General features: G+C 35.4%; 1 protein-coding gene across 1 annotated transcript; it reads left to right on the top strand.

Moving 5' to 3' along the window:
• Positions 1-5,627: 5,627 nt before the first annotated feature.
• Positions 5,628-12,489, top strand: LOC113730933 (S-linalool synthase). The gene is made up of 12 exons (XM_027255931.2): positions 5,628-6,000; positions 7,375-7,567; positions 7,727-7,953; positions 8,288-8,411; positions 8,508-8,623; positions 8,720-8,952; positions 9,508-9,623; positions 10,111-10,209; positions 10,319-10,534; positions 11,238-11,370; positions 11,478-11,723; positions 11,809-12,489. Exons 1-12 carry the CDS (start codon positions 5,676-5,678, stop codon positions 12,316-12,318), a joined length of 2,538 nt encoding a protein of 845 aa, XP_027111732.1. The 5' UTR covers positions 5,628-5,675; the 3' UTR covers positions 12,319-12,489.
• The last annotated feature ends 90 nt before the right edge of the window (positions 12,490-12,579 follow it).

The following is a 12,579-nucleotide window of genomic DNA, read 5'->3' as shown; positions in this document are numbered from 1 at the left end:
CCTTGCCAATTATTATTACGTATTCTTCTAAGAGCCTATACCTTCACCATTCGAGTGAACTTTTTGGATCCAGATCGACCTCATAACTTGATTTCCATTCAATTCAAACTGATTCGTGTAATTTTCATTGTATTTGGTATAAATTCATATAATTTTAGTAAAATCGTGAATTTTACAGTAATTTAATTATATGAATTGATAAATTCAAATTTACTTCCAAATTATATATAAGGTAACACTAAAAATTATATTAATCGACTTAAATTGAATGAACTCGACTTGTGAGGCGTGGTGTCAAACTTTTTTTAACCCTACCACTGTCTCAATCTAAAACTTATTTGTGACTAATGGAGCATTTAACGATTAATGAAGTGATGAAGACTTATACTGCCGTGTTCCATCACATACGTGCTCAGGAGGATCTTTTTTTCTGAATGATTAAAAAAAAAGGGCAAAATTACACTTTACCTTCTGTGATTTAGTGTTTTTGTACATAACTCCTCTATGATTTTAAAAACTATACATAACTTCCTCATGATTTAAATTAAAGTGTCAAAGTGGCAGACATGATCATTCGTAATGGAACTTATGAAAATGTCGAAAGTACTCTTGTTTAAAAATTAAAATGGTTGAAGTGATCAAAATAACCCCCTTATAATTTTCAAAATATATGCACAACCCCCCCTATAGTTAATAAATAATTTTCAACTTTACATAGGAGTATTTTTAATAGTTTAGGTGACTACGTTATGAATTACAAATTCCGTCACTTTGGCACTTTAATCCCAATCATGAGGGGGTTACATATAGTTTTTGAAACCATATGGGGGTTATGAACAAAAACACTAAATTACAGGAGGGTAAAGTGTAATTTGCCCTTAAAAAAATGACAAATAGGGAAAGGAAATAAAAAAAAATGGCTACTTTGTAGAATCATTTCCAATCTATACCTTTCTTTTTTTTTTGGGGCAAATAATAAGAGCTTTTATTGATCAAAGCAACAAGGCTAAAAAAGAAAAACCACTGCCACATCTTTCTCTATCACGCAAGAATCTATACCTTTCTTTGTCACTGTTAGCTAAGCAATTTAAAGACTACGTGTCCGGTTCATTCTTTTCCATTACCAAGCAATGGATTTATGTCATTGTTAAATTAATCTATAAATTAGACCGCATGCATTTGGCACTTAATTCAGCGTAAAGATTCTAGACGTGTAATCATAAGTTTTTGTTATCCTAGATATATGAACTGCATAGAGGTAGGAAATTTGATTTAATGGGGACGAAATACGCATGCATTTGAATCTTGGAGTCAACATAAAATTCTTTGAAATTTTTAGGAGGACAAATAGCTTATGACGTATAAGAGTATTTCAAAATTCCCAAAATCTTAAAAGGAGATAAAAAAATATGATTTTCTAGAACTCGTTGGGAGGGGAGGGGAGGGGGGGATGTAATTGCAAAATGCAAATAATGTAGACATATTATACCAAGTCAGTAGTAAATGCTTAGTTTACTTAGCCACGCGGTGTTAGTTTATTGGTTAGTAATGTTGATTTCATTCTTAGGATGTAAGGGCGGTGACATGGGATAAAAGTCATAAAACACCATAAGGGACATAAGAGTCGCAGTCTCCAGTTTTAGTGTCACATATGAATCAGTAGGGTGCAAAAATAGCAGCCCTGTTTTTGTTTGTATATGTAAGAGCCGCAGCCTCATTTTCAATAGAAAAAATCCTTTCTGCCTGTACATTGATTTCTTGTGTTTTTTTCTTTTCCGTGGGTTTCTGTTCATTGTCAGTTTGGGTCCATCAAATAATGCTACTAAATTTAATTGCATAAATAAAAAAAAAAAATTTAATTCTGAGAGGGAAATGGCGAACCACTAACTTTATTTGTCTACATAAGGTCAAGCACGAGGACCAGAAAGATTTCAGGCAAATAAATGATCGATCAAGGTAAGCTCCTTCAAGACCTCAAAGCTCTTCTCAGCAGCCTAGAAACGTGGCCTCAGCTTTTGTTGGTCATACTATTGACTACAGAGTAAAAGGACTCTTAGTATTTATGGACCAGACTTATGCGGCAATCGTTGTCTTCCCTAGTTATCAAGTCAATAATATGGTCTGGCAAAACTCCTACATTTCTTGCAAGGTCTATATCAAAAACGCAAAACGCAAGGAGGCCGCCTTCCGATTCCAGCCGCCTCCATGTGAATGAAGCCTTTCGCGATTCACGACGGGTAACAGGATTCATGCTGCAATTCGTTTTTCCTAAATTATTTAGTGACAAATGATTAAGGAACCAACTTGAGAATCAATTTTTCACTGTAAGGAGGGTTGAGTTGAGTAATACGATGATGATGTGAAGAATTGTAATACGTGATATTCGTTTCTTATCATGTTAGCAGTTACGTGATCAGCACATTATCAGTAAAAATGGAGAAGTCAAAAGTGGAAGAAAAACAACTTTTGTTGGCTACTCCATTTTGCATGATGATCTATTCCATTCCATGTTTACATTTAGAAACTTAACTTCCTTTCCCTCTCTCAGACAAAGATGTTTTTCTTGATTAACAATTCAGATAAACTGCCCCCAAAAAGAAAAAAAAAATGGATAAACTCTATCCTGCCATTATGGTATCCTTGAAATTAATATACTGTTAATATGATCAATATCTCTTTATCATCTATGCGTGACTTCAGAAGAAATGGCTATGAAATAGACTAGCAATTGACATTCATCTTTTTTTTTTTAAAAAAAACAAATTTTATGCACTGCAGTGACTACTCTTTTGTTAGTTTAGTGAGATGAGAATGTTCTTTCTTTTTTTCAAAAAAAATAATAAAATCACGAATAGTGACTTTTCATCTTAAAACGTCAGCGTCGTCGTTTTTGTTACTGAAGAAAGCCAGTTTGGCCTTGTATAATATAACTTGTACACAACCATACATTTATTTTGTAGGGTTCGAAGACTCTGGTCAATCTGGAACACTAACTTCAGGGGATGAACGATTCACACAGACGTTCGTACTCCGGCCCCCGCCCCAGCCCCCGCTTAAATCCAATGAGAGGTTTGTTGCTTCTTCTGCTTTGGCCAACGTAACATCCTTTTCGTCCTTGTCATTTCTGCCACATACGAGGATGAGTTTTTCTTTAATTTGCAAAAAATGTTGATTGACAGAGAAAGTATTCAGAAATCCCAATATGAAGGTTCTGAAACGTAGCATTTGCTTCAACACAATCGTCAATAATCAAATTCCACCTAAACTTTTTTTCCGGAAGAGAAGTCCCATCGTAAGTCGTGATCCATGCCTCCAAGAAAGGTAAAACGTACCAAAATTTGCAGCGAAGTTGGTTTGTGCAACGCCTTGATTTAAATGAAGCATGAGTTGGGGGAGCGTTGGATTAGGTGGTTAAACCGGTAAAGTATGAGGGATTATAAATAAGAAACTTTGGATTCACATCTTCTTATTTGAAAAAAAAAAAAAAAGAAATGAAACATGAGTTATAACTCTAGAGATAATGGGGTCCTAACAATCCGATATAAAAAAAATTGGATTATGGATTTCTTTTTTTTCTTTTTTTTTTCCTGTGAAAACCATGTGGGGAGAGGACTATATCCAGACACAAGGTTATCAAAATTCCTAAAATTGAACGCCACCCACCTCCCAGGCAATGCACAACTTCAGAACTTTTATCATTCTTTTGTCCCAAAAAAATAACATAAAAAACACAAGAAGCTTAGATTTTCAGTTCTGGCAGCCTGGTTTTTTGTTTTCTTTTATAACTTTCATTCACTTTTGCAGGTTTAAACTTTTAGCGGTACACTCCGGTAAAGATGACAAAGCTTTTGCCAAGGCAAGTTGGTTCAAAAGACGGATCACTTCCTTATAAAAAAATTGTGTATTCGAATCCTGCTGTCGATGATATGATGATATGAGAGTTGTGTTGATAAGTGATTTATAAGAACTTGACGAGTGATCTATAAAAACTCTCATAAGTTACCTATAGTTCCAAGAGTATACCCTAACCCGTGATAGAATTTAGAATCAAATCCATCCAAACTTTTTCACATAAAAAATACAAAGATTTTGTAATTTATAAAGAGGGCATACTTTTTTTTTTTAATACGAACAATTACAAAAAAATTGGTGTGCTTAATATAAGCATATTTACACTAGCGCTGACCAGAAACATGTGCAAGTTAAGCAAAGTTAGGCCATCTTTGTAGATTTTGAAATTTTTGTTGCTGCTAATTTTAAAAAAAAAAAATTCCTCAACTTTAAAGGGTTCAGCTATTGTAATGTGATTGGTTGTAATGGATGTACCTTTTGGATCGACTTCATTCAATCCAGCTGACACCACGATAAATGGGTGTACAAAGCTTCGGATTAATAGATCATGTTATCAACTACTGTATATTCTACCATGCTGCAATCTTTCTTTCTTTTTTTCAAATTTGGCAAGTACTTTTTCAAAATTGTTAATGCTTTTTTTTGTGGTCCTATGGTTCTCTATGCATGTATAAATTTTAGTTGGCAGTAGTTTTGAGTAGTTGAAATCCTATCGTGCCACTATTAGATGTCAAATCGAGTGGCAATCCTACTTCTAGGGCTGCAAACGAATCGAGGTGCTCGCGAGCCGCTCGATTCGAGCTCGATTAATATCGAGCTCGAGTCGAGCTCGAGCCGGCTCGAGTCAAACTCGAGCTCGAGCTCGAGCTCAGAATATTAAGCTCGTTAGCTCGCGAGCGAGCTTGAGTATATATATATATTTTTTATTTTTATTTTTATTTAATAATAAAATTACGTATATTATATATATATATTTTTTATTTTTTATTTTCATAGTAAAATTACGTATATATCCTTAATATTTTATTATTTATTAAGAAAAAAAATATTATTTTATTTATTTTTTAAAAAATAAAATAATTATTTTTTATTTTTTTCGAGCTCGAGCTCGAAAATTGCCGGCTCGTCGAGCTCGAGCTCGAGTTCGAGCTTGGTAAAATTTAGTCGAGGCTCGGCTCGATTAGGTCAAAGCTCGACTCGACTCGGCTCGTTTGCAACCCTACCTACTTCTCATATAAGGATAAAGAAAACTTAAATAAATAATCAGACGGGATCCTTTATCCATTATATCTGTTTATTTTTCATATTCAATGCAAAACTACGTAGTTCCATTTATTAATATTGCTGATATAGCACATAACATTGAAGGCATATTTAGGGAGTGTTTGGTAAATGGGTTTCAAATTCAATAATATCCTAATTATACCCATAGTCTTCTACTTTGGAATTTCACACCGCATAATTCAGATAAGATTAGGCAAGCATTTGAGAACGAGATTCTTAAGTTTATCAAAGTTGCAATTACGTGTAGTCATATTGTTTTTATTTGATATAAATATAAAAGTTGAGCCTGAAAAGTGACACCAAGGATCTAACTGAGTTTTGAGAACCAGAAAACGACCAGCATTAATTACAAATGTAAAAGCATGTGACTTGTACATCTACGTGTACGTTGGAAAGCATCGTGATCCATACATTTTCCAATGCGTAATTCTCCAAATCCTCCTATAAATAGATCTCGACATGGTACAACCATTCCAACTCAACCAGAAATTTGTTAATACTAAATACATTTTGCTTCTATCGTCTTCTCCCAGCTTCCCATGAACATGAAGTCCTCCCTATCTTCTATTCTTTCTTTAGTCGCTGAGGTAAAAAAGGGGATGTTCTCCAATCAAGACATTTACACGTTGATTACCCCCTCTGCCTATGACACAGCTTGGTTAGCCATGATCCCAGACCCCACAAATTCCAAGCAACCAATGTTCAACAGTTGCTTGGATTGGATACTCAACAACCAAAATGAAGCAGGGTTCTGGGGAGAATCTCACGCGGAGGGTCGTCCTACCATTGATACTCTTCCGGCAACTCTTGCTTGTTTGGTTGCTCTCAGAACATGGAATGTTGGAGAAGGAAACATAGGAAAAGGTAGTGACTATTAATACCATATTTGCTACACTAGAATTTGAACATTTTAGTTGTGAGGATCCAAGTTCTTACTGTCAACTATGAAGTACTTACTTCCGCTCAACTTTTATTTACTTACTCACCTAAGGTCATTGTACGTACACTAGGAAATCTTTAGGAAATACTTAACGAGGAGGTGCAGGAACGGTTGCAACAGTTCCTAGAAGTTTATGGCTAAGATTTGGCTAAAAAAAAATGTAAAATTCAAATTACATCTTATACGTCATTTTTCACTCCACGTTTGAAGTTCACAAAATTTTGTTCTATAATTATAGTCCTGTTTGACAAGTGAATTTTTTGGGTGTTTTTTAAAATTTTACTGTAACTTACCGTAGAAGGTTTTAAAAAAAATTTTGAAATTTTTTTTTAAATATTTTGAATGGTATAATTTAAAATTTTTGAAAAGTTTTTTGAGGATACTGTAGCTAAAGTTTTTTAAGAACTTATAACAGATAAATTTGACAAAAAACTTTTCTACCAAACAAAACCTATCTGTTATTGAAAGTAAATTATACCGCATATAAAGTTGATCCCACATGCCCACGGTCGTTATAACCATTTCACATGACAATACTGCAATTATTGAAGGGAGCACTTGCCAAATAAAAGGACACAAATATGTGGATAACATTAGTATGATTTTGTACTAGCTCGGCTGTCGTGTCACGTTTACAGGTTTTCTAGTCATATCGGTCGAACTTTTGGAGCTTTCTTCTCTAAATATACAGTAACTTTTCCAAAATTTTGAATTTTTCCAATTGCCACATTATTGTTTCTTGGCCAAAGGGTCGAAAACTCGAAATAGCGTACTATATACAGTCTTATATGCTACTCATAGACAATTCTACCATCATTCATTCACCATCCCACGTGTGTATCTTTAAAAAGAAATCATGACACATTTTTGACAAGTTTCTTAACTCTCCAAACAACCTGGCAGCTGGCTTTTTAAAACTAAAATCCACTTTTTCGAAAAAAAAAAAATACTTTCTGTTTGGGGAAGAGGAAACACGGATAGTCTCTAAGTGTAGCAAGATAAAAACAGGGAGTTGGGCAGGTACGGTTAAGTTCTTACACATTCATGTATGGTAGGTGTATCTTTTACAAAATATGCTAACATTTATCAGTACTTGACTCGTAAAAACAGTTGATGCATATAAACAAAGATGATGAGCAAAAGTATATTTTGGCTCATGGCGACAAGAATACTTGTCATAATCATTCACAAAAGTAGAACCATGCATGCTGTGACACGCATAGTTCTCTATTGGTTTCGTTCATATAAGCTTTTCTTTTTATACTTGAATAACGCATTGTCCTCCTGGGGTTGTGCAGGTTTAGAGTTCTTCCAATCCAAAGCAGAGATAATCCTCAAACTAGCTTATCATCATCTTCCACGCTGGTTTGTTATTGTTTTCCCTGCAATGGTTGAACTTGCACAAGCAACAGGTCTTGATCTTGCTCTCACTCAAGGGTCAGAGACTGTTTTGGCCGATGTTCTATGCAAGCGGCAACAACTCCTGGACATGTATTGCCTTCTACCATCTTTTTAGAAGTCACAAATTGATTGTATCATAGTAATTATAGTACCTTTTTTTTTTCCTGAAAATATCTTCTTAGATGTTGTCCATTCCCCCAGTCACACTTTTTGAGCATCAATAGATGTATAACATGTTTGGAGCTGCAGGGAGAACGTTGAAGATGATTCACACCAGTATTATCCACCACTGATATCATATCTAGAGAGCTTGCCTTCTGCGTATCATGCCGATCAACAGAAAATACTGAAGAATTTGGGTGGAGATGGCTCATTATTCCAGTCACCCTCAGCCACAGCAAGTGCATATATAGCCACTGGAAATTTGAAGTGCTTGAATTACCTAAAGTCTCTTGTTCAGAGGTGCCCCACTGGAGGTTAGACAGCTTCGCCACAGGAAGCAATCATTGACTTGTTATCTGTTTCACTACTATACTGACCTCAAAGAAAAATAATTCATGGATCCACTTTTTTTGCTACTCTACCTTGGGCCAGCATTATGTAATTACCTGCCTGCAGGATAAAATAGCTATTTAAGTGTTGCCCAAAATTCATAAACTTGCGTCTACCGTTACGTTTTAGGGCTGAAGCAACGCGAACCACCTAGCATAGACTTTTTCACTATACACCAAACCTACAGCAGGGATATCTCCTGTTGACAATAATATGTAGGTTCTACTAAGGCACCGAAATTTGAACTGTTTTTTGCAGTACCAGCCGTGTATCCCGTGGATGAAGAATTCACAAAGCTCCTCATGGTTGACCATGTACAGAGACTAGGATTATCGGAGCATTTCAACGAAGAAATTGAACATATCTTGAAACAAGTTGATGGGTAATATGCCGATAATTTTCAAAGTTGAAACGTACATATGTGCAGAATTTGCATAGTTGATTAACCTTTCATTAACTCCTCCGTTTTAATTTGCAGGAACTTTAGGTATCATGACTCACAACCTACTGAAACATTTCTCCTAGTTAAAAAACTGTCCAAGGACGCACTGGCATTTCGGCTCCTGCGGATGCAGGGATATGATCTAAATCCACGTATGGAGTTAATATAATCATTATCCTCAATATTCCATGTCTAGTGCAAAATTAAGTACTTTAATTTGACAGTTATGCTAAATTTCTTTTTTGCAGGTTGCTTTTGTTGGTTTCTGCAAGATATAAACATGCTAGATTATATGGAGCAAAATTGTGAACATCTTACAAGTGTACTATATACTGTATATAGAGCCGCGGATATTGCTTTTACAGGCGAATATGAGCTGGAGGAGGCACGATCTTTCTCCAAAAAATTGTTGGAGAAAGCAACCAGTGCTGTCAGGATTAGAGATGATAATCTTGTGATTTTTCCGGGTCTTCAAAAAGTTGTGAGTGCCTGTCTTTTATTGCACTCGGTAATAAGTAATTAACTTTGATTCGTATAACCTCGTAAAGGGAGGTAGCTTAATTAATTATCTTACGCCTTTTTCAATTGGAATTATTCTGAGACGACCTCAAATACAAAAATTCGTATTAAACACTCTGGAAAGAATGGAATTCATGAAACACAGAACAATTTTTTTTTTTAAAAAAAAAAAGAATTGGAAATTAAAGCCAAAAGATAGAAAAATGCCCTTTTTATCAGATGAACAAAAAGGAATACTAGTAAGGATTTAACTACAGCTTTAAATTGTATGAGAATCAGACTCTTTTTTGGCTCATGAAAAGTTATCCTCGTGAAATTAATCAATTTTAAAGAGCAGAAATAACTTTTTAAGATGAAGAAATACCTAAAAACTTTTGCATTGCCAATTCAGGGTATACTTAATCAACGTCAAGTACGTACTTGATTCTTGATATTAGATGCTACTCCATACATTAGTTGTGCAGCTTCCAGATAATAAGTGGCATTATTTGACATGATTTTCATGACGTTTCAATAGATAAAACATGAGTTGACACTGCCTTGGATTACTCGACTTGATCATCTTGAGCATAGGATGTGGATTGAAGAAAATAAATTCAGTCCCCTGTGGCTCGGAAAGGCATCGTTCTACAGGTATAGCATTTGATTTGATTTGATTGTGTCCATACTAAAATCACTGCCAGTTTCCTAGGCTACACGCTACTAATTATCTTTCAGCAATTCGTATAGTGACTGCATCCCTTTAAATCTTCATGCATAATTCTGCATATTCTTGACTGTGCTTACGATGGCTCCTTTTAATCTGTAAATGAAATGTTCTCCATATTCATGTAGGTATTACGTAACGCTAAAATTCATCCTATACTTGTTTTTCCACTTAAGTTTGCAACATAGAGAAACATGAGTACAAGGACATGGCATCACATTATTTTAAAAATTAAGTATGTAAAACGAATTTCATAGATAAAAACACGAGTCATCAATCCCATGGAATAAAAACTTAGTGATGCCTAAGCATAAGATAGCAACCATGTCAGTCCAATTTCCCCTCCAATAATGCATGACAAAGTCTTGCTGTCGATGCAAATGTATACATCTACTGATGTTGAATAATTATTAGGTTGCCTTGTTTCAACAATGAGAAACTGATACAACTTGCTTCCGAGAACTACAAGTTTCGGCAATCAATCTACGCCAAGGAGTTGGAAGAACTAAAGAGGTGCACTTCTTTTTGGATGGACACATTCGTCAAAATTTGCTGCTGCCCACAAATTAATTTCTTGGCCTTTTGTTTTTTTGACACATTTTTGGATTTATGTAAAATGCAGATGGTCCACTGAGTCTGGTCTAGCTGACATGGGATTTGGACGAGAAAAAACTACGTACTGCTATTTCGCTATTTCGGTCTGCTGTTGCTTGCCCCATGACTCTATCATTAGGCTGATTGTTGCCAAGGCTGCAATTCTTATTACAGTTGCCGATGACTTCTACGACATGGAAGGATCTATCACTGAATTGGAAGCCCTGACTGAGGCCGTTCAAAGGTGTAACATAGTTTGGAACTCTAGCCTTTAAATTATATAGTCATCGCCAGTGGATTAGTGTAAACTTACACCATATGCAGTATATATACAGCAACATCTATTTTAAAATGCATGTTACTTTAAAGATGAGGGGATTTCTCAGTTATGGTGATGCATCTCTCTTTTCTTATTGCCAGATATTAAGAGGAAAGAAAAGAACTTTGCTCAAGATGTTGATGCGTCTCTTTTTCTTATTCACTAGAAACTTGTGGTGTACATTTATCCACATTTTTTCTCAGCGAGTATAGATTTGTTTTTTAGTGCATGCAATTTTGGTAGCATTTATTGTTCGATTAATAATCTCGTTCACTTGTTTAGCCTCATTTAAATCATAGCAACCTGCTACTCCAATTAGTGCTTTTTATGGAAAAAAAAAAATATCTAAGTTAAACCATCCTTACTGCACCAAAATGATTAAGAAGCTTAAAAAGTACCCAAATTTTATCCACTAATTGCTTTCAGTCTCTCGCATTTTTCTAGAACCGTGGCTGGTGTAATAAGGATATTACAGCATTCAAAGTAGTAATAAGAACAACCTGGCTTAGATTTTATGTGCAGTATCATATACACTATCATTCATGCTACAAAATTTTTCTTCTTGTGCTGATAATGCACATGTTCCTCTTATTACTTATATTCGCTCCTGTGGTCTAAATCCTTACAGATGGGATGGCAAAAATTTGAGGGGCCACAGTAAGACAATCTTTGATACCCTTGATGATCTAGTGACAAAGACTGCAGCTACATACCATCTTCAGCAAGAACAAACCAAATTCTTGAAGGAATTTAGGGATATCGTACGCTTTCGAACCAAAATCTCATTTCTTGATAACTCCATATACATTGTGTCGATTAAACATGAGTGCTATTTTTCACTGACAAACACATAATTTTTCAATGACAGTGGCGGGAAACATTTCTTTCTTGGATGACAGAAAGGACTTGGAGTGATACCGGTTACCTACCATCCATGGAGGAATATCTAGAAACCGGCATGGTATCTATTGCGGCACACACGCTCGTTCTTCCTGCTTCTCGTTTCTTAAGTCAAAAACTGCCAGTGGAAGAGTTCAAGCCGGGCAAGTACAGAGACATCACGAAATTGCTCATGGCTTCCACCCGTTTGGTGAATGACACTCAGAGCTATCAAGTAATCATTTCACAATCTGTTTTTGACTAGCTGTACCCTTGCTAATAAGCATAAATTATGATTATTGATTTTACTCTCTTATTAGAAAGAACAAGCGGATGGGAAAATGAACATGGTGACGCTCCACTTAAATGAAAATCCAGAGGCGGATATTGATGATTCGGTTGCTTATGTGAAACACATTTTGGACGAGAAGACGAAAGAATTCCTACAAATTGTTCTGGAAGATAGCTCCAGCGATATGCCTAAATCATTCAGGCATTTGCATTTATCTTGCATGAAAGTATTTCAGATGTTTTTCAACTCCACCAACCTATATGACAGCAAGGAAGATTTGATTGATAATATCAAGAAAGCCATCCACATTCCTCCTGATTATACTCAAACTCCAGACCATCGAGTTAAGCCACTGCCAATGCCATCATCAGCTCCTCCAGAAAAGAAAAATGTCGTCAAAATTGCTGCCCGTTTCGACCCCAACATCAAAGTCAAATACCGCGGCGGCAAAGCCATGTTCATGGGACAACAGTTACTGATCAAGAATCCTATTTCTGTTTGTGGTAGTGGAGCAGTCTGTGTCCCGCCAAGATTTTAATAATTTGGTTGTATCATTTGAATAATAATGTTGTCTGTATAAATTTCTTCTGGTGTATTTCCTAGATGTTGTTTGTGTGCACTTGGTCGGATATTGCTGGCACGTTGTCTCTACTGTGTGATTTGTATGATATTGAAATAAGACGTTGAGATTATGTTTGGATAGAAATTACTATTTATTTGCATCACAAATACATTTTTAATGTACATTTTTATCTTCCCAAACATCTTTTTCTCTTATATACATCACATCGCAAAAAAT

The sequence above is a fragment of the Coffea arabica genome, chromosome 2e (assembly GCF_036785885.1).
Source record: "Coffea arabica cultivar ET-39 chromosome 2e, Coffea Arabica ET-39 HiFi, whole genome shotgun sequence".
NCBI lineage: Eukaryota > Viridiplantae > Streptophyta > Magnoliopsida > Gentianales > Rubiaceae > Coffea > Coffea arabica.
This window is presented reverse-complemented; position numbering and strand designations above follow the sequence as displayed.

Coding starts and splice junctions, on each gene's coding strand:
- LOC113730933 (XM_027255931.2), top strand. CDS start 5,676: ATGAACATGAAGTCCTCCCTATCTTCTATTCTTTCTTTAGTCGCTGAG. Junction 6,001..7,374: donor AGAAGGAAACATAGGAAAAG/GTAGTGACTATT, acceptor GGGGTTGTGCAG/GTTTAGAGTTCTTCCAATCC. Junction 11,724..11,808: donor ATGACACTCAGAGCTATCAA/GTAATCATTTCA, acceptor CTCTCTTATTAG/AAAGAACAAGCGGATGGGAA.